Source organism: Ammospiza nelsoni, chromosome 17 (genome assembly GCF_027579445.1).
Source record: "Ammospiza nelsoni isolate bAmmNel1 chromosome 17, bAmmNel1.pri, whole genome shotgun sequence".
Classification (NCBI taxonomy): Eukaryota; Metazoa; Chordata; class Aves; order Passeriformes; family Passerellidae; genus Ammospiza; species Ammospiza nelsoni.
This window is the reverse complement of record NC_080649.1, coordinates 1,394,997-1,419,751: the sequence shown is the minus strand read 5'-3', so window position 1 is coordinate 1,419,751 and position 24,755 is coordinate 1,394,997. Positions and strand designations below refer to the sequence as shown.

General features: G+C 53.8%; 1 protein-coding gene across 1 annotated transcript; it reads right to left on the bottom strand.

Moving 5' to 3' along the window:
- On the bottom strand, positions 1-24,755 carry HS3ST6 (heparan sulfate-glucosamine 3-sulfotransferase 6). Its single transcript, XM_059484283.1, has 2 exons — positions 24,391-24,755; positions 1-619 (listed from the first exon to the last, which is right to left on the bottom strand). The coding sequence occupies exons 1-2, from the start codon at positions 24,753-24,755 to the stop codon at positions 1-3; spliced, it is 984 nt and encodes a 327-aa protein (XP_059340266.1).

The window sequence follows — 24,755 nt, the reverse complement described above, 5'->3', positions numbered from 1 at the left end:
TCAGTCCCACCCAAAATCCTGCCCTGTCATCTGGTAGAACTTCATGTTGAAGGGTCTGTAAAACTCGCGCAGGCGCTGCACCACCTGCCCGTCGATGGTGGGGTGCGGCCGCCCCTTGGACTTGCCCAGACACCGGGGTTTGCTCCCCCCCTCGGGCTTCTTCAGGCAGGGAAAGCCCTTGGTCTCGTTAAAGTAGAAATGTCTGTCTGTCACCAGCCTCTGGAGCCCCAGGAAGTCCTGGACGCGGCCCATCTCCCCGGCAGGGTCGCTGACCAGCCTCTCCCCGCTGACGAACAGGAACCTGGAGAGGGGGAAGAACTGCAGCCAGTTCTCCAGGTGCTTGGCGTAGATGCCGATCCGCACCGCGCTCCAGCTGGTGTCGATCAGTCCCGTGCTGAGGTTTTTGAAGGCCAGGGCCTGGAAGCTGGGGATGGAGGGGTTTTTGGACAGGGTCTGTGTGTAGTCCGAGATGGCGCGGGTGACGGGGTCGCGCACCACCACGATCAGCTTCGTGTCCCGGGACATGTTGTGGATGCGCCGCGGGGCCTCCTTGGTCACAAAGTAGCTGGGGGTCTTCTCCATGGTGATCTGTCCATCCAGGGTCCGTGGCATCAGGCTCCTGAGGACAGACAGACACAGTCAGGGCTCAGCTGCTCCCACCTGATGTCTCAACGGGTGGGAACAACCCCAAAACCCAGAAATGCTCAGGGGCTTCCCAGCTGTGGCCGTGATATTATCTGAAAAATCCCTTTGCCGGGATCTCTTCTCCTGAGAAGCTGAGAGGCCTCAGAAATGAAATGCAAACAATGGTTATCTGCTGCTGTGGAATGCAACAGGTGCATCTGGGATTGGTCTCATGTGGTTGTTTCTAATTAATGGCCAATCACAGCTCAGCTATCTCAGACTCTCAAACACAAACTTTTGTTATTATTCCATTCCTATTCTTTTCCTTGCGAGCTTTCTGATTAAATCCTTTTCTTCTGTTCTTTTAGTATAGTTTTAATATATCATTAACTTTTAAATATAATACATATATCATAAAATAATAAACCAGCCTTCTGAAACATGGAGTCGGATTCTCGTGTCTTCCAGACGAAGAGGAAGAGGCTGCCTGCAAACATCCACACCCAGCCACAGCCACATCTCCCCTTCCCTCCTGCCCCACCTTGTCACATCCCTCTGGTCATTTCTCATCTTTAAAACCCTTCCTAGGAGTCCCCGAGCTCCAGGCTCTCTGCCCACCTCAGCATTCCCTTTGTCCCCTCCAGTGTCCCTGGGAAGGAGCTCCCTGTCCCCCTGTCCCACTCTGCAGGCTGCTGCTCCCCCTGGAATCCCTCCCCAGCCTTGCAAATCCCTCCTGCCCTTCTCCTGCCTGCTCCCGCCTCCATCCCAACACAAATATTTTGGGACGGGGCTGGTGTTCATCCCTGCCTCGAGTCAGATTTCATGTCCCCGTGGGATTGCAGAGGAAAATCCCGGGAAATCCCATCACGGAGGTGATGCCCAAGCACCAGCTGGGAACGGAGGTGCCCACCAAGGCTCCCTCCTCCTCCTCCTCTGCCTCCAGACAGGGAGCAGTTAAAGCCAGAAAAAGACTGTTTCCTTTTCAAAAGAAAGGCAGAAAAAAAAACCCCGGAGGGCCCAGCCATTGTGCTGGGTAAAATTCACTGCTCTGATTGTTCCCTCGTGCACTTTAATGAGGCATTAATTGCCGCAGAAATTACCCAGCCGTGTCACCCCGTGTGACAGAGCGGGTCCTCCCTGCCACCAGCACAGGCACCTGCCCCGCTGCCCCCCACAAAATCCCGGAATGTTTGGGAAGGTGTAGGAATATCGGGGGTAGGATGGTCGGGACAGATGGACACGAGAGATCTCTGCAGCCAGGTCGTGGGATTTGGGGTTTATGGCAAAGGGCCTGGGTGCAGGGCCCTGCTGGGATTTGGGGTTTATGGCAAAGGGCCTGGGTGCAGGGCCCTGCTGGGATTTGGGGTTTATGGCAAAGGGCCTGGGTGCAGGGCCCTGCTGGGATTTGGGGTTTATTGCACAGGGCCTGGGTGCAGAGCCCTGCTGGGATTTGGGGTTTATTGCACAGGGCCTGGGTGCAGGGCCCTGCTGGGAGCTGCCACAGCTCAGAGCAGGCCCAGAGAAGAGAGGGGGAGAGAGGATGAGAGGGTGAGAGAGTAAAAACATAAGAGTAAAAGGGGTAAGAGCATAGAAAAGTAAGAGCTAAGAGTTCTTGTTACAATACAATAAATCTTCTTCTATGTTGAATATTCTAATTCTCACTAACCAATCTAGTACAATATACAAATCCTACAGCATTTACATACAGCCTGTAAGAATCATTACATTACCACACTGTGTTACATATTAAACCCTACAAACTCCTCTTTGGGCCCCTTCTGCCAAGCTGTAGGGTCTGCTCTGACCCTTGGGCCTGTCTGCAGGCAGAGGATGTTGAGATCACCTTCAGCTGGCCACACCATTGTTTTCCAGTTGTTCAGTAACTAAGGGATCTCGAGGCTTGCTTTCATTTCAATCTCGCTTATAGTTTCCATATTCTCAAAATCTTTTGCCAGGCAATCATATTGATGAGGCTTTCTTGTTTCATCTTTCCCAACAGGAAGGGAGCTCACAGATGCCACCCCTGCCAGGGCAGGGACCCTTTCCACTGTCCCTCGGTGCCCCAAGCCCCATCCTGGTCCCGGGCACTGCCAGGGAGAGCCGGGGATTCTCTGGGAATTGCATCCCAGCGCTGGGGCTGTGCCTGGCAGGGAGCTGGGGACAGAGACAGGGCTGTGCCCAGCAGCATCTGCTCCTTATGTCATGGGGAAAGCTTGAGGTTTCCGGGATTTTTCCCCTGGACTCAGGAAAGAACATTTTATTAAAAGCATTTGTGAGCGACGCTGGGCCCGCACAGCTCCCTCCCCCAAACAAGAGCCAAAGCCATTTGTGGCTTCTCCCCCACTTTTATTTTAATTTTTGCACAGTGCCAGCGTTTTTAGAGGCATTTCCCATCCCTGGTGCCCTCACCTGGCAACACAGCCCCTGCTTGGCACCAGTGGGTGCCCATGGATCCCAGGGCAGCCGCAGCTGCTTTTCCCATCATTTCCAGCAGTTTTCCCCAAATAACTGCACTCACCAGAGGCTGACTGACACAGCTCCTGCTGGGAATCGCCTTCCCAGCAGGGATTAGACCCATCCCTGTCCCAGAGCCCAGGAAAACCCACGGGATGGGGATTGGGATTCACTGGGAGCACAGCACAGCTCCACCACCCTCCTGAGGGCCTTCCCACCCAGCCGAGCATCCTGAACTTTAATCCCATGCAGGAAATGCCTCCAGGCTTTCCAGGCTGCTCCACCAGCTTCTCCTGGCACCTTCCTGGGGCATCCATTCTGTGTTTCCTTGGGATTTCTGAACGGCTCCATCCTCATCCTCACCCGACCCAGCCTGGCCCTGGACCCTTCCAGGGATGGGACAGGCACAGCCCCTCTGGAAATCCCCTCTTTATCTCTCCCTAACCCCTCCTATCCCTCCCTGTCCTGCACAGGGACATCCACACCCCCCACAGCTTAATTATAAGGTAATTAACAGAAGTTTTAATGAAAACCAGGGTTGGGAGGGGTCTCCCAGCGGCTCCTGTGGCTCTGATGGGTGCGGGGACCTCCATCCCTGAATTTCCCCATCCCAGGGACATCCCGGGATCCCCTCGGGAACAGCCATTAATTGTGCCACACCTCCTCTTCCTCAGCAGCCCCAGCTCCTGGCACAACAATTAAACATTTCACAGTTTCATTAACGCCCCAATACTTCCCCTAAATGAGCACAGTTAATTATTGATAACACCCAGCTCTGGCTCAAACCGGCAAAGAGCAGAGCCGGCTTTGCTGGGCTCCGCTTTAACCCAAACATTAGGAACGTTAATTAAATTTACAGTTAATTCTTCCTGACCCTCAGAAAGCACCCTGGGAATGCCAAGCAGTGCCTGCAGGTACAGGACACGGCACTGGGGAGCCTTGGAAGGAATTGGGATTTCCAGAGGAGGCTGTGTGCCCAGGAGGAGGGATAAAAACCCTTTTGCCTCTCTGTTAAGTGATAAATGTTTGTTTTTAATTAATAAAACTGGCACTTGAGAGGCATCTGAGCAGGGGTTTCCTGCACAGAGACATTCAACACATGAAAATGCTTCCTCGGTTAAGGTAACACGCAATAAATTACAGCAGACAAAATGATGATAAAAATGCAGAGAGCTGCATTAAGTAGTGATTAACAGCCACAGCAGGCAGGGAATCAAAGCAGACTTCAAAAACCGGGCCAACAGAACTTTCCAGAGTTAATTGCTTCATGATTCCGGATGGTTTTTGGAGCAGAACTCCTCCCAGCACCGATGGGGATGCACTCTCAGGAGATAAACAAGTCTCCAGCCCAAAGCATCGCTGAGTTATCACCCAGGGCAGCTCCAGCAGTTAAATTAACTCTATCCCAGCCCAAAGCAGGAGAGCAGCACAGGCTCTGCCAGGGAGGAATTTCCACATGGACACAGGTCCTGCCTGAGCTGGGAGAGCCCAGAACCCCAGACCAGCCACAGGTGGAAATGATGGGTGCTGTGGGGTCAAGGCTTGCATGTTCCATGTTATCACCAAAATGAGCAAAAAGGGGGATAAAAATCCCCCTCTCCACCACTATTTTTACAAAATGAGCCCTCACCAAAAAGCCCAGCCCAAAGGAGTGAAAAGCAGAGGTTTCTACCAGAGAGGGGACACAGCTGAGAGCTTTCTGCATGGCAAAGTGACTCCTCCAGGCACTGGGATGGGGCTGGGGACAAACCCAGAGCAGCTCAGGGGTGACAGCTCCGCCAGCCCCAGGGTGGGCAGGGGACACCCCCAGCTCCAGGGTGTAGCCGTGATATTTTCTGAAAAATCCTTTATTTAGGATTTTTTCTCCTGAGAATCTGAGAGGCCTCAGGAACAAAAAGGAAACATTGATTATCTGCTGCTGTGGAATGCAACAGGTGCATCTGTGATTGGTCTCGTGTGGTTGTTTCTAATTAATGGCCAATCACAGTCTGGCTATCTGGGCTGTCTCAGTCACAAACCTTTGTTATCATTTCTTTTTCTATTCTTAGCCAGCCTTCTGATGAAATCCTTTCTTCTATTCTTTTAGTATAGTTTTAATGTAATATATAAATCAAAATAAATAAAATAAATAATAGATCAAACCTTCTGAAACATGGAGTCAACATTCTCATCTCTTCCCTCATCCTGGGACCCCTGCGAACACCCTCACACCAGGGGACACCCCGGGCAGGGTGACAGGCAGCAGGCCAGGGACAGAACCGTTTTTGTGTGAATGTAAAATAGTTTGGGACCGGGAAGGGCTCGGGACATCGATCCTGCAGGCAGAGCCCGGTGCCATCGGATCTGCAGAGGAATCCTGGCGGGGTTTATCACAGCCGGGTTTATCACAGCCGGGACAAGGCTGCCTTTGTGCCCACGGGGCTCTCCGGGTGTCACACTGGAGCTGCCAATGTAGATATCCACCTTCTCCTCCAGACAGCTCAAATTGCGGCCCCTCCGCTGGGGAAAAGGGTGCGAGGGGCAGGGACGGGAATTGCAGCCCCGAATCCCTGCTGGGCACTGCTGCGGGAATGGCGGAGCCCTGATCCCAAAAAAGGGGGGACAGATGTGCTGAGCCCATCGCAGGGCTCTCCAGGACCTCTCCTTCCCACAGGAACCAGCGCAGGGCATAGAGGAGTGGACTGGGAAGGGATGGACGCGGAGAGATGAACTGGGAAGGGATGGACTGGGATAAATGAACTGGGAAAGATTGAACTGGAAGGGATGGGGTGAGCTGGAGGGAAGAACTGGGAGGGATGAACTGGGAAGGGGTGAACTGGGAGGGATGGACTGGGAAATATTAACTGGGAAGGGGTGAACTGGGAAATATTATCTAGGAAGGGATGAACTGGGAAGGCATGAATTGGGAAGGGATGGACTGGGAAAAATTAATTGGGAAGGGATGGGATGAGCCAGAGGGAAGAACTCGTAAGGGATGAGCTGGGAAGGCTGAGCTAGGAAGGGATGAACCGGGAAATATTAACTGGGAAGGGATGAACCAGGAGGGAAGACCTGGGAAGGATGAGCTGGGAAGGTGGAACATGGGAAGGGATGAACCGGGAGGGATGAGCTCCCCGAGCCGCCCGGGACCAAATTAGCCCACGTTCCTTTTTCCCCTAATTACCGAGCTGCTGCCCCTCGCCTTCCCCGGCAGGTCCTGGCAGAGCCCCCCCAGCGCTCCCCAGCCCCGAGCTGCCCCCATTATTTCTGATTCTTTCGCCGATTCACAAATGTGCAAATGAGGCCGCGGCTTCCCAATCAGGCCTGGCCGGGAGCTAATTGGCTTTAAGCAGGGAGCCCTGAATATGCTGATGAGGGCAGTAACAAGGCCGCGATGCGCTGGAAGGGGAGCCGAGCCCTGGGCTCCACCACGGGCTGACTGAGACACGTCAATTAACAGGCAGGCAGATAATTTATTAATGCTCCTTTGCGCCCCTCTGCCCTTTGCTCCTAATTACCGTTTGATACATCACACAGCGAGGGGCTCCGGCGGGTCGTGCTCCCAGCTGGGGCATCCCCGGGGGCTCCTCCTGCCCCCCAGAACCCCAAATTCCCCCCTCACCCCACAGAGCACCACAAGGGAGGGTCCCCAGCCCACACAAGGACCCCAAAGCTCTCCCAGTGCCACCCCTCGGGGTCCCTGGGCTGGGTTTGGGTGGACGAAGAGTCCCAGAGGAGGAGGAAAAGTGTGTGGGGGGGTTTGTGTCACCCCAACCCTCCCCGAGGAAAATGGGGACTGGCACATACCCAACCATGATGGGGCACTGAATCCCCAAACCCCTCAAGCCATGGGGCCTGGCCCGTGCCCACCCTGCTGTGACCCTGGGCTGTGCCCGGTGGGGACAGGGCTGCCCTGGCAGCTCTCCCTCCCTCTGGAATGGAGCCCCCAGCATGGCAGCCGCCAGGAATGTCCTCTCCTTTGAGCCGGAGGGAGGGGACAGCCTGTGCCCGGTGTCCTGCCCCTGACCCGGGCCAGCCCCGGGCTCTGATCTGGCCGTGACCCTTCCCAGCAGTGCCCGTGTGTCCCCTCAAACAGCTTGCAGATGAAGGAGCAACAGACTGGAGATGATTTATTCAGGAATTAAAGGTTCAGTACCCCCTTTAAAGGCTGTGCCTCGGCACTGTCAGCCTTCATTGCACACAATTAAAGGCCCTGCCTGCCCCAGCCCCCTCTCCTGCCTTCCAGGGGAAGGAAATCACACAAAACCAACCCTCCCCAGCCCCGGGGGGCTCTGCTGAAGGACTTGGGAGCTCGGGAGCGGCCCTGAGCTCCTGCTCCAGCCTGGGAAGCCGCTCCAGCCCCGTTCTCTGCTCGGGATGGGGGATGGAGCTCTTGGGTTTGGTCCCCGTTCACAGGAGGGGATGCTTGGGGTTGGAGTGCTCAAAGTAAAGCAAAGGCTGTTCCTGCAGCTGGAGCTGCTCTGGAGAGGATTTATCCCTCCTGCTGGTTGTCCCTCATCCTGGTTATCCCTTCTCCTCTTTATTCCTCCTCCTGGTTATCCCTCCTTCTGGTTATTCCTCCTCCTGGTTATCCCTTCTCCTGGTTATCCCTTCTCTTTATTCCTCCTCCTGGTTATCCCTCCTTCTGGTTATTCTTCCTTCTGGTTATTCCTCATCCTGGTTATTCCTCCTCCTGGTTATCTCTTCTTCTCTTTATTCCTCCTCCAGGTTATGCCTCCTTCTGGTTATCCCTTCTCTTGATCTCTCCTCCTGGTTATTCCTCCTGGTTATCACTCATCCTGGTTATCCCTTCTCCCCTTTAATCCTCCTCCTGGTTATCCCTTCTCCTCTTTACCCATCCTCCTGTTTTATCCCTCTGCAGCAATCTCGACCCCTGCAGGAGCTCAATCCCAGCCCAGCTCCAGTTTCGCTGTCCCACCTGGGTGGGGAGATGATGGGATAACCTGGGGAGATGGGATAACCCCGGCTCGGTGGGATGGATCCAATCCCTCCCCTCCCAGCCCCACGGTGGCTCCAGCAGCAGGAATTCAATGAAAAACTTCCTTCCTCTAAGAAAGAAAGGGAAGGAACCCGCTGGCAGCGGCGGCGCTGGGATAATCCCTTTGCAAGGCAGTAAATTTCCCTGCAGCTCCCCCGGCAGTAATCCGGGGGATTATTGCACCTTTCAGCACGGGCAGCCTTTACAGAGCCTCTCCCCTCCCCGTGGATCTGGTGCTTTATGACCTGACCTGCTGTGTGAGCAGGGGAAACACAAATTACCCTCCTGTGAACCTGCAGCACAGACACTGGTGACAGATTTTATCCCCCTGGGAACCGGGGTCCTTGGGAGTGCCGATAAATAAGGGAAAATTGTTCTTGGAGCTGCTGGGGAGGGAGGGGACCCCACTAACCCTGACTAGCCCAAGGTTTCTTTAAAAAAAAAGGCAAAAAATATTCCTGAGACCACTCTGTCTAAAGATCTTGGTTTCAATTACAAATTTTAAAATTACACTCATTAGTTCTCACTAAATTATCCCCTCACAGCAACAGGCTGGTCCTGCCTGGTTTCCCACCTTGATGGAGGAGAGGAAAGGCATAAAAGGGTCACAAAAATCACTGGGGCTTCCAGGTGTACAGTTTACAGTTACACAGACAGCAGAAATAGGAATTCTTCCATCTCCTGATGCTTGGCTGAGCAGAAGGAAAAGGGAGGGAGGGACCCTTTGCACTACCCCAGGTTCCTCCAACCTGGTCTGGGACACTGCCAGGGATCCAGGGGCAGCCACAGCTGCTCTGGGCACCTGTGCCAGGGCCTGCCCACCCTCCAGGGAGGGATTTATTCCCAAAATCCCATCCATCCATCCATCCATCCATCCATCCATCCATCCATCCATCCATCCATCCATCCATCCATCCATCCATCCATCCCAGGGGACACTCCCTGGAGTCACTCCCAGCCCACCAACTCCCAGCTAATTAGCCCAGCCTAATTAACGAGGGCAAGACCCCCATCCCCTCTCTGGCTGTGGCTCCCAGGGGTCCCTCCCTGTACCAGTCCCGGGGTGCAGCCAAAGAATTCCTGCCCGTGCCGGTGCCGCAGGTGCGGGAGCAGCAGGGAGGAAGGAAGGGAGGAAGGAAGGAAAGGAGGAGGAGGAGGAGGAGGAGGAGGAGGAGGAGGAATTGCCCACACATGTCAGGCAGAGGCAGCCCCTCCCGCTGCCCCATTGACAGCTGCCCTGATTTGCTCAGCAGCTGCTGACGGGCAGCAGACAAGTCCCCAGAGCCATGAATAATTTCAGGCTATTTGTGTTTATTTGATCTCGGGATGGGGCCGAGCCCGGAGCAGCCACGGCAAGGGGCGGCCGGGCTCTCCAGATGGCCCCGAGGCCACCGTGGGCAGGGCTGGGGGTCCCCTGGCTGTCCCCTCCCTCACCCTGCTCCTGCACAGCCAGGGCGAGCAAGAATTTCACCTTAATCAAAATGGATTTCTACCCTGGAAAATTTCTACTTTGCCTCACCCCAAACCTGCTCCCCTCACCCTGGGGGTTCACAGGGAAAGCATCACCCCAAAGCCCTGTCCTGGCCACCCTCGGCTGCTGTGTCCCCAGAGCAGCTTGTGCCTCTCTCAGCCACATCCCACCCGTGTCCCACCCAGCTCAGGGTGCTCAGGCTGCAGCAGCTCCTCTGTGCCCTCTCCTCTCCTCTCCTCCAAACCCCAAACTGGTTTTTGTGCTGTTTGTCTCGGGCCTGATGCTGTCACGCTGCTCTCCTTGGGATGGAAAAGGAAAATGCATCCAGTTTTCCACAGAAACAACACAGAATCCCCATCTGGGTCAAATTTGTAATCCGGCCTGAGGGAAGATGGGAAACAAATTTAGCTTTTTTTTTTTTTTTTTTTTTTTTTTTTTTTTTTTTTTTTTGTGACTATCAGAAAAAGCCTCATTTCCTGGCAGGGAGCTTCACCCACCGCCTGGCAGGGATGGGAGCCAGCATCCCCAAACTCCTCTGTGCCATCCCATCCCAGTGGGAGGGAAATGGGAGAGGAGCCCCAGCATGGAATAAATTATTCTGGTCTCCTTAACCTGCTCAGCCCCTCACCCTGCCCCAGGTAAGGGAGCAGCCCCCCAAATCCACGTGGGAGGTTTGGGAATGTGGGGATGCTGCTGCCCAGCTGGTCCCCAGGTGAAGGAAATCCCCCCTGAGCAGGGAGCTGGGCTGGATTATGCACTTTGCAGCACAAAAAAAAGGGAAATCTGTTCCTCCAGCCATGGCCAAAGGGACTGTGGAGATGTTGGGAAGGCTCAGGAATGTCCCAGGAGAGGCTGGACAGGGCTTGGAGAACCTGGGACAGCAGAAAATGTCCCTGCCCTTGGCTCTGGATGGGCTTGAAGGTCCCTCCAACCCAAACCATGCTGGAATTCCAGGATATCCTGAATTTTCTGCAGCTCCCAGAGCTCTGGGTGAGCCCCAGGTGATGGAGACAGGGGCTCCATCTGTCCTGTCAGGGCTCCTTCCCTCCCTGTTCCAGCAGGAACAACTGGGAATTCTCTAACAAAACACTTGTTTCCACTGGAAAAGCCTCACTTTGTGGCAACTTTGTGGGAAAGAACTGGATTTTGCTTATTTTTAGCCTGGTTTCCGAAGGAAGTGTGGCTGGAGCAATCACACGCTCCGTCTGTCTGTCTGTCTGTCCAGCTGTCTGCCCTGTCAGATCCCACCAGCCCATTCCAGCTGGATTTGAGGGAGGAGGAGGATTAAAAATAGGAATTCTTGCACATTTCCATGGAAAGCTGCAGCTGAGTGGTGGCCAGGACCCCGTGAGGAAAACACCCCAGGATCGGGTAAATCCATGGAAAAACCCCCTGGGATCAGATAAATCTATTTTCCCAACGAGGAAAACACCCCAGATCAGGTAAATCCATGGGAAACACCCCAGGATCAGGTAAATCCATGTTCCCAATGAGGAAAACACCCCAGGATCAGGTAAATCCATTTTCCCAATGAAGAAAACCTCCTGGGATCAGGTAAATCCATTTTCCCAATGAGGAAAGCACCCAGGAATGCCAAGAGTGCCATCCAGGAATCCTGCTGCAGGATTAAATTCAAATATTGGTGAATTAAAGTCCTCCTGAAAAGTGACCTTGCAGCAGATTGGTTTTTCCCTGCCCAGCAGCAGCTTTAGAATAAAACAACACAACCCCAACCCTTCTTTGGGCATTCCCAAATAGTTTTTTTCTCCCCACCTAGTTGTTGTGAAAATTTTAGATAAGAAAACGTGTTGGGTAAAAATATTCAATTCCCCACAGCCTGCAGAGCCTCATCAAAAATCCATTTGAAGTATTACTCTCAAATCCCTCATGGCAATGGGATATTTTAAGGTCAGTTAAACTTATTATTCACTCAAGATTTGTTTTCAGGTCCCTGCATATTTCAAACAGATTTTCCCCTCATCTCTAACCCAACTCTGTTACAAAAAGCCCTTTCCTCCTCCCCCCTCCTTTTTTTTTTCTTTCCTGAAAAGAAAAAAAAGTTGTCAAAAGAAAAGATCCTAATCAAAAACAGCTTCTGAAGCCTTAAAAGCTGCTACAGTTTGTACTTGTTACCCAAAAACACTGAGCTATCTGCAGATCCCTAAATCCCCTGGCTCCCAGAACACTGAATGGAGCCGTGCTGGAAAAGGGGAATTAACTCCAATTTGTTTTTCTTATTTGCAATTCATTTCCTTGCAACAGGCTTTAGACACAGGTTTCTTTTTTTTTCTCCCTTTCCTCAAACAAGGAAAAGAAGCAACTTCCAAACCTGCGGCCTGGGTTATTTTGGGATTATTTAGGATTTCCAGCTTGATGCAACTGCAGTTTCTGCTTCTACTATGCCCTTGCCCTCACAGGTATTTTGGTTGGGTTTTTTTTACATAAAAGTCACCTAAAAATACAATTTTTATGTTTTCCCTGAACCACAAATCTCCTTTTTCAGCATGGAGAAGGGAAAGCTCCAGGGAGAGCTCAGAGCCCTTCCAGGGCCCAAAGGGGCTCCAGGAGAGCTCAGAGGGACTGGGGACAAGGCATGGAGGGACAGGACACAGGGAATGGCTTCAGAAAAGGGCAATTTGGGTGGGATATTGGGGGGAATTCCTGGCTGGCAGGGTGGGGAGGGACAGGGATGGATCTGCAGAGCAGCTGTGGCTGCCCCTGGATCCCTGGGATGCCCAAAGCCAGGGCTTGGAGCAGCCTGGGATGGTGGGAGGTGTTGGGATTGGAGCTGGAGGAGCTTTAAGGTCCCTCCCAACCGATCCAGTCTGGAATTCCCTGATCCCATGGAAGTTCCAGGGCCTTCGGTGTCAGCCCAAGCACGGCCAGATGTGCAGGGCTCTCCCAAAGCCATCCCCAGATGTGCAGGGCTCTCCCCCAAAGAGAGGGAGAGGAAAACACCCCAGAATTAGGTAAGCCATCCCCAGATGTGCAGGGCTCTCCCAAAGCCATCCCCAGATGTGCAGGGCTGTCCCCCAAAGCATCCCTGGATATTTAATCTCTCTCTCTCTGGGGTGTGAGGGTCAGGCCAGGGATTTCCATGCAGATCCCACAAACCTTCCCTGCTTTCCCCATCCCCTTTTATCGAGGCTGTAAATCCCCAGGCACTCCCAGGTGACCCCTCATTGCCCATTTGTGTCTCTGAGCAGATCCCAGCCCCGTTCTCCCTCCTCCCCACAGCCAAGGGGACCTGCTGGGAGCCACCCCAGGCTCTGCTGCCCCTTCTTGCCCCAGCCAAGCCATCTCTGGGCATCTGTGCCTCAGCTGCAGCGTGGCAGCCCGAGGAGAGGGCCAGGAGTGATGCGGGAAGAGGAGAAAAAAGGGTTTGGACGGGTCTGTTCCTCATGTGAGCCTCGCTGCTCGCAGCCTTTGATTGCCACACAAATAAGAGATGGAAACTCACTGCAGGCACAGGAATTAATTAACGGGGAGAAGAAAGGAGCATCGGCCTGTTGGAGGCCTGGCATCAATTCCCAGGCGGGTTTTGAAGCGGCAGCAGCTCCCCTTGTTCTCTGAGGGCTGCTCCCCTCTGTCCTGCACGGGGACAGCACTGTGGGGCTCGTCCTGGGCTGGGCAGGACAGACCTGCCTGGCTATGGGGCACCAGCAGCACCTCCAGCTCCTGCTGCTCCCTCCTGGCTTCATCTGACCTGCTGAGCTCCTCAGACCACAGGAACCACCATTCCTCACTGGGCTGCCAGCGTGGTCTGGGGGTTTTCGTGGTCTGGGAGGTGATTTGGGGATTTTTTATGGCCTGGGAGATGGTTTGGGTTTTTTTTTTTTTTTTTTTTTGGCCTGGGAGATGGTTTGGGAGATGTTTACATCTCCAAATGGCTTCCTAACCTCTGTTGCTGAAGTTTTTCTGCAGGTGAGAAGATCATGAACCATCTCTCTTGTATGGCAGGAAGGAATCTGTCTCCATGTTCTTAGAAGGCTAATTTATTATTTTAAGATACTATATTATATAGTATTCTTATATATTATATAGTACTATATATTACTATATATTATATAGTATATTCTTATATACTAAGCTATAGTAAAGAATACAGAAGGGATACTTACAGAAGGCTAAAAGATAATAAAGAAAACTCGTGACTCTCTCTTCAGAGTCTGACACAGCTCGATCGTAATTGGCCAAAGAGTGAAATCAACTCACACCAGAATCCAAGGAAACAATCTCCAACCACATTCCAAAGCAGCAAAACACAGGAGAAGCAAATCAGATCATTATTGTTTCCCTTTTTCTCTGAGGCTTCTCAGCTTCCCAGGAGAAGGATCCTGGGCAAGGAGATTTTTGCAGAAAATGTGACTGTGACACACCTGCAGCCCAGTTCCAGCCCAAACTGGGATTGTGCTCAAGCACAGCTGTGCATGCTCACATGGGCCAAGGTTCTCCTGTCCCTGGAACAGTTTTCTTGTCTTCAGGACTTGCTGGCTTCGAGCAAGAACTGAAACTCCCCCTGTGCCAAGGCTCCATGGCTCAAAAATTATCAAATCCCTGGGGATTCTGAATTAAATCAGAGGAGCTCCCACCCTGTCCTCCACCCAGATCGTGCTTTAATTTCTTCTCAGCTGCATGCAGAGAGTGAGATCTGTCCCTGAGAGCTCCCCAGTGATCCCAGAGGGTCTCACAGCCAGGTTTCTGTCCACAGAGCCCTGCCCAGCCCTGCACCCATCAGCAGTGGGGTCAGGGCTGGGTACATCACACACACACAGCTCAGCGTGGAACTCATCAGCCCTGGGTGTCAGGAACCAGAAACCCCCCACAGCCAGGCGTGTGCTGACACTCGCAGGAATTTGTTTGGTTGTGGCGCTGACATGAGGCTCACACAGCTGGGCACAGCTGGAATTAGGTGCTCACTGAGCCTCTGAGCCTTCATTTAAAGGCATTTTGCCCAGAAAAAAAAATGTTTAGAAAAGGTCTTGCACCATCAGAGTGATTAATGGTGAAAGGAATCTCCCCTGGCCAGTGTCTGCTCAGTAATTCAAGTTTTATGAGCTCTAACATGAGCGAGGCCTGGGTGTGATCCCTGCTCAGCCCTGTGCATGCAGGGCACCCTCACACGCTCCTGATCCTCCTCAAAGCAGCCAAAGATGAATTTTTAATATTCACACCAGGACCAGAGCAAGGCTGTCCCTCATTATCTGCCTTGTAACGAGACGGGGATCAAACACAGAGCGGTGGCACAGTGACACCAGCCCCACACGTCCCCTCTGATGGCACAGGGGGTAATTAACTGCCATGTCACACTCAGGCTAACGAGGGTGACCTACTGGGGGTCCCAGCCCTGTCCCCTGCCCTGGGGATCCATCCATCCATCCATCCATCCATCCATCCATCCATCCATCCATCCATCCAAAATGAGCTCTGAGCTCCCCAAACTCCCTCACACCAGCTCCAAACAAACCCCAAAGCCAGGGGCAGCCAGGATCCCAAAAAACCCTGGGAGACCAGAGCAGGACAGTGCCTGAGCACAGCAGGTGAAATCCCCAACCCTAACCCAAAGCACCACTCAATGAAGAAGAAGATGAAGAAGAAAGATTAGTTATTGTCTTAAAACTTGTATCTCAACTCTCTATATATTACTATATTCTAAAACTTGAAGTTTTTGACTCTGTGCTATGACACACTTCTAACCAACTGCACACTTGCAATCCTGGTGTTATCCATCAATTCTGGAATTTTCTCCAGGGCCTCAGGACAAACTCAGTGCCCTCCTGGGAGTCAGTCTGTCAGCACAGAAATCTAAAAATCCCAATACCCAGAGCTCCAATCGTGCAGGGCCTTTCCCGGGCTGATGCAAGCCCTGTGTCCCACCCCATGGAGCAGGATGGGGACACCTGTGTCCCTGTCCCATGGGCTGTGTCCCTGTCCCACTGGCAGCAGCCCATCCCATCCCATCCCACCCCATCCCAGCCCCTTTCCCAGCTCCTTTGTGTCCCGGCGGATGCGGGTTTGTCACGCTCGGGGCTCGGGCACTGCGGGGGGACATTCTACCCGGCTTTTCATGCACACAAACCCTGCCTGCCCTCAACAAAACCCAAACCTCGCCTCAAAGTCCTTGGCAGCGGCCCCTCGAAATTTTTCTCAGGCTTGTGTGGCTCTGGGGGATGACTTTGGGAAGCAGAGAAGCGACAGAGGAAAAATAAAGCCCCCTCCCCTGTACCGCCAGGCTGGCGCTTGCAGGAAAAGGGGGGACAGCCCTGGAGAGACTGTGGCACGCTGGGGACAGCGGGGACAGCAGTGTCCCTTCTCCAGGACAGCAGTGTGACAGCAGTGTCCCCACGGACAGCAGTATCCCATCCTCAGACAGCAGTGTGCCCTGGCACAGCAGTGTCCCCTCCCCGTCCCCAGGCACTATCAGCACTGAGCCATCACGCTGACAGTGACAAGTGGCCGATCGATGGCACTGACCGAGGCCCCCCCCCCCCCCGGGAATTGCAGGATTTCTTTGGCCGCCACTTAAGGGACAATTCCTGCCTGGCAGGGTGGCCCTGGAGGGGACATTTGTCACTCGGAATTACCGGGGACTCAGGCGGGATGGGGCAGGTGGGGACAGGGAAACATTCGGGCACAGAAGCCTCCAGAGAGGGGAAAATAAAATCAAATTAAATAATCTGTGGAGCTGGCAGAGGCATTTCGGGATCCTGCCCCGATGGTGCTTTGATTTCACCCCCAGAATGAATTATGGACTTGTGGAATCATGGCTGGAAAAGCCCTCTAAGATCACCCAGTCCAGCAATCCACAGGGCTGTCAATCCCCTCAGGGATGGGGACTCCACCCTGTCCTGGGCAGCTGTGCCAGGGCTGGGCAGCCCTTCCAGGAAGGAATTCTCCCTAAAACCCCACCCTGAGCTGCCCTGGCCCAGCCTGAGGCCGTTCCCTGTGCTCCTGTCCCTGTTCCCGGCTGTGCCCTCCTGGCAGGAGCTGTGCAGAGCCACAAGGGCCCCCTGATCCCCCTTTGCTCCAGGCTGAGCCCCTGCCCGGCTCCCTCAGGGATCCTGCAGCCCCTGCCCAGCTCTGTTCCCTTCCCTGGCCACGCTCCAGCCCCTCCATGTCCTTCCTGCCGTGCCCAAATCTGTCCCCAGAGCTGAGCCAAGCCCTGGGACAGGTTTGGGATGGCTTTGGGATGGTTTTGGGACAGGCTTGGGGTGGCTTTCATACAGGTTTGGGACAGTTTGGGGATAGCTTTGGGATCAGTTTGGGGCAGGTTTGGGATGGCTTTGGACAGGTTTGGGAAGGCTTTGGGATCGGTTTGGGATGACTTTGGGATGGCTTTGGGGCAGATTTGGTATGGCTTTGGGACAGGTTTGGGACAGGTTTGGGATGGCTTTGGGACAGGTTTGGGATGGCTTTGGGATGGCTTTGGGACAGGTTTGGGATGGCTTTAGGATGGCTTTGGGACAGGTTTGGGATGGCTTTAGGATGGCTTTGGGACAGGTTTGGGATGGCTTTGGGACACCGCGGCTCTGGAGCAGCTGGGAGGTTGCACAAGGCAGGAGCAGAGCCGGGATGTGCCCCCCGGGGACGGGCCCTGTCACTTGCCTTGGCCCTTCCCATCAATCACCGCCGCCTGCTTTTATTTATTTATTTTATTTTATTTGCATAACGCGGCTGCGAATTTGCGAGTTCCCGGCTGGATCAGCCTGGAGGGTGTGGATGGGGCAGGGGAGGGGACGCCAATTCTTCACTCCAGCTACAGAAAAGCCCTCCAGGTGTGCCCGGGGCCAGGTGTGCCACACACAGCTCAGGGGCTCGGTGATAAATCAGCAGCAAAGTGGTCAATGAGCCTTTCCCTGCCCAAGGAGCTTAACAAGGTCGCAGCCTTGTTCTCCCCACACTAATGAGCGCAGGTTCCTAATAAGACCTCAGTGACAAGTGACTGTATGAATGTAATTCCCTCCTGCTCCTGATCAATTCTGTGTGCTAAGATGCAGAGCAGCCCCGGGGGCGTGGGAGGCTCCTGCCACCCCTCGCTGTGAGCTGCTGGCAGGGAGAGAGGAGTTTATTACGACATTTCCTTGGTGGAGCCCGGCAGCTCATCCCACTCCCAAAGTGCTGCTCTCATCCCAGGCTGCCTGAAACATCCCGTGCTGGGGCTTTAACAGCCCAGATGGTGAATTTTTCTGAATTTCAGCCATTTCCCCTGCATTTCAATCTAGGACCAGCACTCCCTGAGCTCCAGGTCAGGGCACAGCCTGTGGTGGAGCAGGGACGCTCTCCATGGCTCTGCACCATCCCAGCCATGCAACCCTGGCTCATCCCTGCTCTCCATGCACCATCCCAGCCATGCAAACCTGGCTCATCCCTGCTCTCCATGGCTCTGCACCATCCCAGCCATGCAAACCTGGCTCATCCCTGCTCTCCACCAGCCCTGGTACCACACACAGAGCTGGACACTGACCCCGAGTCCTGGGGTGACCTGCAGGACCCCACAGCTCCCCTGTGCCCTGTCACAGTCCCAGTGCCACATCCAAATTTCCATCTCAAACGAGTCAGAGTCACTCACTGCAGGGATGCATGAATAATTTGGAGGATTCCTGTGATCTGAGCTGTCTCTGAGCAGAGAAGGAGGGGAATTCCAAGGAGCTGCTGTGAATGTCCCACTCAGGACCATCACCACAAAAGGTGAGTGTGTAAAACCTGAGCCAAGATCTCAACCCTGCCACGGGCAAAGCTCAGGGCTGCGACCACCACGAGTTTGTCATGGTGGGATTGGGGGATCTGGGCTGTTCCTCATGAATTTGGGGAGGCCCTGGCACAGGTGCCCAGAGCAGCTGTGGGTCCCTGGAAATGCCCAAGGCCAGGCTGGGCATTGGGGCTTGGAGCAGCCTGGGATGGTGGAGATGTCCCTGCCATGGCAGGGTGGGATGAGCTGATCTTTGAGGTGCCTTCCAACACAAACCATCCCATGAATTCCCACAGGAAAGGGAAGACTCATCTGAAACCACTGCATGGACCAGCCCTGGCTGCCTTCACCCCCCAGAGCAGGCTTCCAACCAGGCCCCACAGAAGCCTCTCAGAGCATCCCTGTGCTCCTCACTTTAATATTTTGGCCATCCCAAGAGCTGGGATGTGGGGAGGGAACTGCCAGGCTCAGGTTCCACCCTGTTCCCAGAGTTCTGTCCTGCAGACAAGGAGCATCCATGTATCCATCCATCCATCCATCCATCCATCCATCCATCCATCCATCCATCCATCCATCATCTGTTTGTCTGTCCACCCATCCATCCATCCATCATTCATTCCCATCCCTAATCCAACTCTCACCCATCTGTCCATCCATTCCTGTCCATCCATCCATCCATTCCTCATCCCTCCATCATCCATCCATCCATCCATTCCCATCCCTAATCCAACCCTCACCCATCCATCCATCCATCTCTGTCTGTCCATCCATCCATCCATCCATCCATCCATCCATCCATCCATCCATCCATCCATCCCTGATCCATCTATCATTCATTCTCATCCCTAATCCAACCCTCACCCATCCATCCATCCATCCATCCATCCCTCATCTGTCCATCCATCCCTGATCCATCTATCATTCATTCTCATCCCTAATCCAACCCTCATCCATCCATCCATCCCTCATCCCTCCCTCCCTCTCTCTGACACCCCCAGCTCCCTAAGCAGGAGGATTTCCACAGCCCTTTGAAAAGCCATTTAGAGCTAAGTCTCGGCATTAAACCTGGCCTTTCCCCGGGCAGCTTTTCAATCTCTGCCCGAGCCTGTTGCAGCAGAAAGTTTTTGAAAAGGTCAGGAGGAAGCTTTTAAGCATCTTTGCCAATTAAGTGCTGGAACCCCCTCCCCGCCGCCAGAGCTGCCCGTCTCCATCCCAGGGGAAGGTAATTACTGTTTTATAAATAAGCTTTGAACTCTCTTAAGTAATTGTCTCTCCTTGCATGAAAGCACCCTCTAAATCCACCGGCCTTTTCCACCTTCTGTCACTATCAAGAAAAAATCCCGGGAAAAGAAATCCACCTAATGCCTCGCAGGAGAAACTCCCAAACTTTCCTTTACACTGCAGTGATTATTTCTCCAAGCTTTCAGTAATTCCACTAACAGAAGCCTTGTGGCTTTCCCGGCTCTTGGTGAATTTTTTTGGCAATATTTGACATATTTTCAAAACTTCCCTGGAGTTACATGGACCAAAAAAAAAAAAAAAAAAAAAAAAAAAAAAAAAAAAGAAAAAAAAGCCACGCTTCAATATTTCAATTTCTACCCCCTGAGGTTACAACAAGAAAAAGGACAGGAATGAAGAAGCCTTTTCCAAAGGTATTCATTCCCATAATGTTATTTTTTTTTAAACTAGCCCTGTGATTTCTGGGTGTGTTTAAGCAGCCTGGGATAGAAATCCTGGCAGATGTGAAATCCTTAACCCCTGCACACCCCCTGCCCAGCCCGGGTGCAATCCCCCCATTTATTTAACAGAGCAGAGACAGGGAGAGCATTCCTGAGGCGGGGAGAGCAGCTCCTTCCACGCTGCAAGTCGCAGTTTTATCCCCAAAATCCCAGCCAGCTTTAACACGCAGCTCCAATCGCTCGGGCCTGACACGATCTGAGCAGCAGCAGCAGCACAAGGAAAACCCGACTTCATTTCAGCCTGCAGGCTGAGCCAGGCTCAAATTCAGGCCCAAACTCAGGCCCCCAAACCTGCTTGGCTCAGCAAGAAGCACTTGATGGGACCAGGAAGAAAACCTGGCCGGGTGGAAATCAAGGAATAACATGAAATTGGGGGGCAGGAGGGTTGAGCTCCTCCTCACCCCATCCCCGACCCCCCAAATCAGGACAGGCACAGCCCCTGTCCCTCCCCACCCGCAGCAGTCCCTGCCTGGGAGCTCTTTAAATGGTTTCAAATGTTAATTCCTCATCGTGGCAGTAAAAGCTATTTTTAATCCCACGTGAAAGCAGTTTGCAGAAACCCAAACTTTGCACGAATTATGGATTGCTTCCCAAGTGCTGGGAGCAGAAAACAGGGGCACATCATCAGGGAGACCCATCCGGCTGCCCAGAGCTTAAACCTGGTCCTAAGGGTAGGGCTGGGGCTAAAACAGCGCATAAAAGCCGATCCAAAACACTCCACCTTCAATAAAAGCTTTAGTGTATCTTGTTCTTAGTTAAAATCAGCTTTTTCTCAGGTTTCCCGCATGTTCTCTTTGTACTCGGGGTTTCATTTCCCAAACACGGGGGTGAGGATCCGGCAAGCTGAGACAGAAAGGTCTCACTTGTGAATGGAAGCGCAAAAAAAGGAGAAAAGATCGCAAAGAAATAGAGGCGAGAAGCTGCGGGGCCGAGCGTCTGCGAGCGGCCCGGGAGAACAAGGGCGGCTCTGAGTCCATCACGAGGGGAGATTAGCGGTGCCAATGAATAAAGATAACGTCCCGGAGCAGCCCGAGCATCGCCAGCCCGGATTCCTTTGTCCGTCCCCACCTTTGCGCTTCCCAAAAGGAAAGCCAAGCCAAGCTCGCCCTGCAAGCGGTGCCAAATCGCAGCCCGGTGGCTCCGGAGGAGCCGCTGCCATTCAGCAGGGCTATAGAGTGTCGCGATCTGTCTGTGCGATCACAACACACACAAAACCCCCTCCGGGCACCCACTCAGCCGCACTTTTCAGCTGCCAATAACGCCGCCGGCAAAAGTCAAAAGAGCAGCGCCGCAGCCGCGTCCTGCCCCTGCCGCTCAGAGCGGCTGCGAGGTTCCGAGATAACAAAGTCTGCCTCGAGAAATGCTGGAAGCCTTTCAAGAGCGCTGCGAGCTCCCGTGAATGGGGCTGGGGAAGGGGAGGGGGCGAAGCCCGCGGGCCGGGGAAGGGCTCTCTGCTCCCCCCGCACCTTCCCGCAGGTGCTGCCGAGCTGGGACGGCCCAGCAGCAGCGCAGGGGGATGAGGAGCCCCACGGAGAGTTTCTGCCTCCTCATGCCAGCTTCCGTGTTGGATGGGACGGGGAAATTACAATTAAAAGTTAAATCTGGCCTCGGAGTGTCTCGCAGCTCTGGGCTGGCTCTGCAGGGCCTGAGGATGCTCGGTGGGATCGCAGCCCCTCGTGTCCCTCTGGCTGCAGAGGGACAATCACCGGACATCCCATGGTACATTTAAATACTTCTGATGCAAACTGTATGAAAATTGAGGATCCTTTACAATCCCTACAGATTGTAGGAGCTCAATCCCAGGGACACACGGGGTGCAGAGAGCCCTGGCCCAGCACCGTTCCTGCCCAAACCTTCCTTTGGCCCTTGGGAAAAGCAGGAGGATGGGATGGAGGAGAGGGACAGGGACCCCAGGTCTCACAGGGAAACCCGAACCAGAGGAAAAGCCCATCCACACTGAGCCACGGGAGAAGCCCATTCACACTGAGCTGATGCTGCCACAAACCCCTTCACCCCATAAATGTTGTTTTCCTCCATCCCCACAGGCAGGACCTGGCCCCACACCTTCACAGGTGCTCCAAGTTTTGCAATGGATTTCTGAATCTCACCCCAAACTGCTCGGATTCAATTCAGTTTTTACCTGCATTCCCACAAAACACCACAGACAGGCCCCACAGGGGGCCCCCACACCCCAAACTGCAGCAGACACCCCAGCATCCTCTCTTCTTTTTATTTAAGTTTCCTTCAAGCAGCACAGAGTGCCAAAAAAATTAAAATTGTGTTTTGCTTGAGGAGAAAGCATCCCATCATGCTTGGATCAGCCATTAAATCATTTATGCTGCAGCCTCCAAAAGGTGTCTAATCTTCTCCGAATTAGCTAAAGCTGTAGCAACTCAAGGAATTCTGTAGGAGAAGCTTTTGCAGAACATTTTCTTTTCACTGCTACTCCAAAACCAAGGGGGGCTTTGGGCCATTTCAAATTTAAATTGAATAAAGCAATCCAGAAAGAATAACTTATTTCAGTCAGTAATTTACAACAAACTGCTCATCACCCACGAGGAGATGCTCCTGCCAGAGCAGGGAAATCACTACGGGACAGAGCAACAAAATAATTCTGGAGTGATATTTCCAAGGGAATTCTTCTTCCACATTAACTCAAAAAAACAAGCAACAACCTACAGGTGCCTTCGGGCCAAATATCTTGGCGTGAGAAGCACTTGGTGTAATTTCGGTTTCCTAGCAAGTTCAAATATTTTAAAAATGTTTACGCCACTTTGGAGATATCCATAGGAAAAACCCGATTTTCTGTCCAACTCCTCTTCCCCTCCACTGCAGCACAACCCAGCTTTAAACATTTAGCTCTGTCTGGCTTTGCCGGGGATAAAATCCCTCGGTGCTGCGAGGTCTTGTGAGAAGACAAAACAAGAGGCAGAGAGGAGAGGAAGCGAAGGGAAATGCTTGTGTGTGTGTGTGATTAAAACCACACTTTATGCAGAGTTCAGTGAAACATCTCCCGATTTTTGCCTCGCCCCGGAGGATGCGGATTCTCCCCAGCCCAGAAAACCTTCCCCGCTCCGTTTCCCCAAATTTACCACAACCACATGCGGGATCACCCCGATCCTGGTGTCAGGCCAGGCTCCCTGCGAGCGCTTCCAGCACTAAAACCCGCGGCAGAGCCATCCAAACTCAGATTTATTTCTGCTCCTTCTCTGAGCTCCGTCCTGCGAGTCTCCCGAGCGATATGAAAGCGTTCGATCTTCCCTTCCCCGCTTTAATTATGCGCTCGCAGTCATTAAAGCCCCATTCTGCCGAGCAGCGAGAGCCAGCTCGCAGCCCTCGCCCCAAAAAAGATTGGTGATCATCATTATTGCTCCTGGAGCGGCGCGGAGCCGAGGAACGAGCTCGTAAATCACGGCAATATTAATGCGGCCGTAAAAATGAGCGCCGCTACTTACTGGGGTTTGAAGGTGTGCTAAGTCGTAACTTTACAGCCCCAGATGTGGGCTCGGAGAGCTGAAAGTCTGCGGGTAAAATTACCGCTAAAATGACTCTTGCCATTAAAGACGCTGATTTTTCACAGGTTGTTACTTGGGCGAGGGCTGGGAAGCCGCAGCCTCCCCCAAAGGACGGAGAGAGAGAAACGCGGGGCTCGGGGAGAGCGGGATGGGAGGCAGGAAGGACAGCAGAGCTGCTCCTTTGATTATTTTCAGATGTTTCCCCGAGAACACCACGGCGCTTTCATACATCGACACGTTTGGATTGCCTTCAGAATAACGGGGCAGATTCAGATTCCACCCCCGGCTTCCAGGGAGTTATCGCTGCCGACCGCCTTGGCCCAGCGCTCCGGAGCTGGCCGGGAGACGGAGTTTAATACGCTCCACATGCACAGTAGCTGCTCCTCCGAACGCTTTATCGCCCCAAGAGCTCAATCCCATGGAAACCCTCACAAAACAAAACCCTTGGATCGCTCCAGCTCTGCCCTTTGCCCAAGGGGATCCCACGGACTCGCTCAGGATCAAGCCCGAGGTCCTCGCTCATTTCTGTTTTTCAGAAACCACACCAATAAAACAATTCCTAAAGGAGCGCGGTGGGGAGACGGGGGCACGGCTGGGCGTAAAGGACTAAAGGTTAAAACCTCGAAGCCTGCGGAGTGAAACGAGCGCAGTTCTGCTGCCGCTTTCGTCCCTGGCCGGGCGGGATGCGGGACGGAAGGTGTGGGGACAGGGAGGGACACGGGGACAGGGACACCGCTTACCACACGCGGCAGCCCCCCAAAAGCAGCCCCAACCGTGGCGAGGCTCGGAGCTGCCCCCCGGACCCCCTTTCTCTCCCGGGACCCGCCTGTTGCGGACCTACCACATCCCAAGCCGTGCGGCAATTAACAGCGCGCTAATTACCGACCCCCTCGGCCCTCCTAACACCGCCGCATCCTCACCTGTACCAGCGCAGCCCCTTCTCGTAGCACCTGTCGAAGAAGTGGGGCTCGGCGCCCACCGCCCGCACCCCGGGGTGCGCCCGCAGGAACTCGAGCAGCGCCCGCGTCCCGCCCTTCTTCACGCCCACGATGATGGCCTGGGGGAAGCGGCGGCTGCCGCCCCCCGCGCCCCCCGCGCCCGCCGCCGCCTCCCCCGGGCCCGCGGGCAGCGCGGCGGGCGGCGGCGGCGGCAGCAGCGCGGGCGGCAGCGGCTCGCAGGGCCCGGGCAGGCAGGACAAGAAGTAGGTGAAGAACAGGATCATGGTGAGGAGCAGCGAGGCGCCGCGGCCCCCGGCGGCTCCCAGCAGCCGCCCGCTACATCCCAT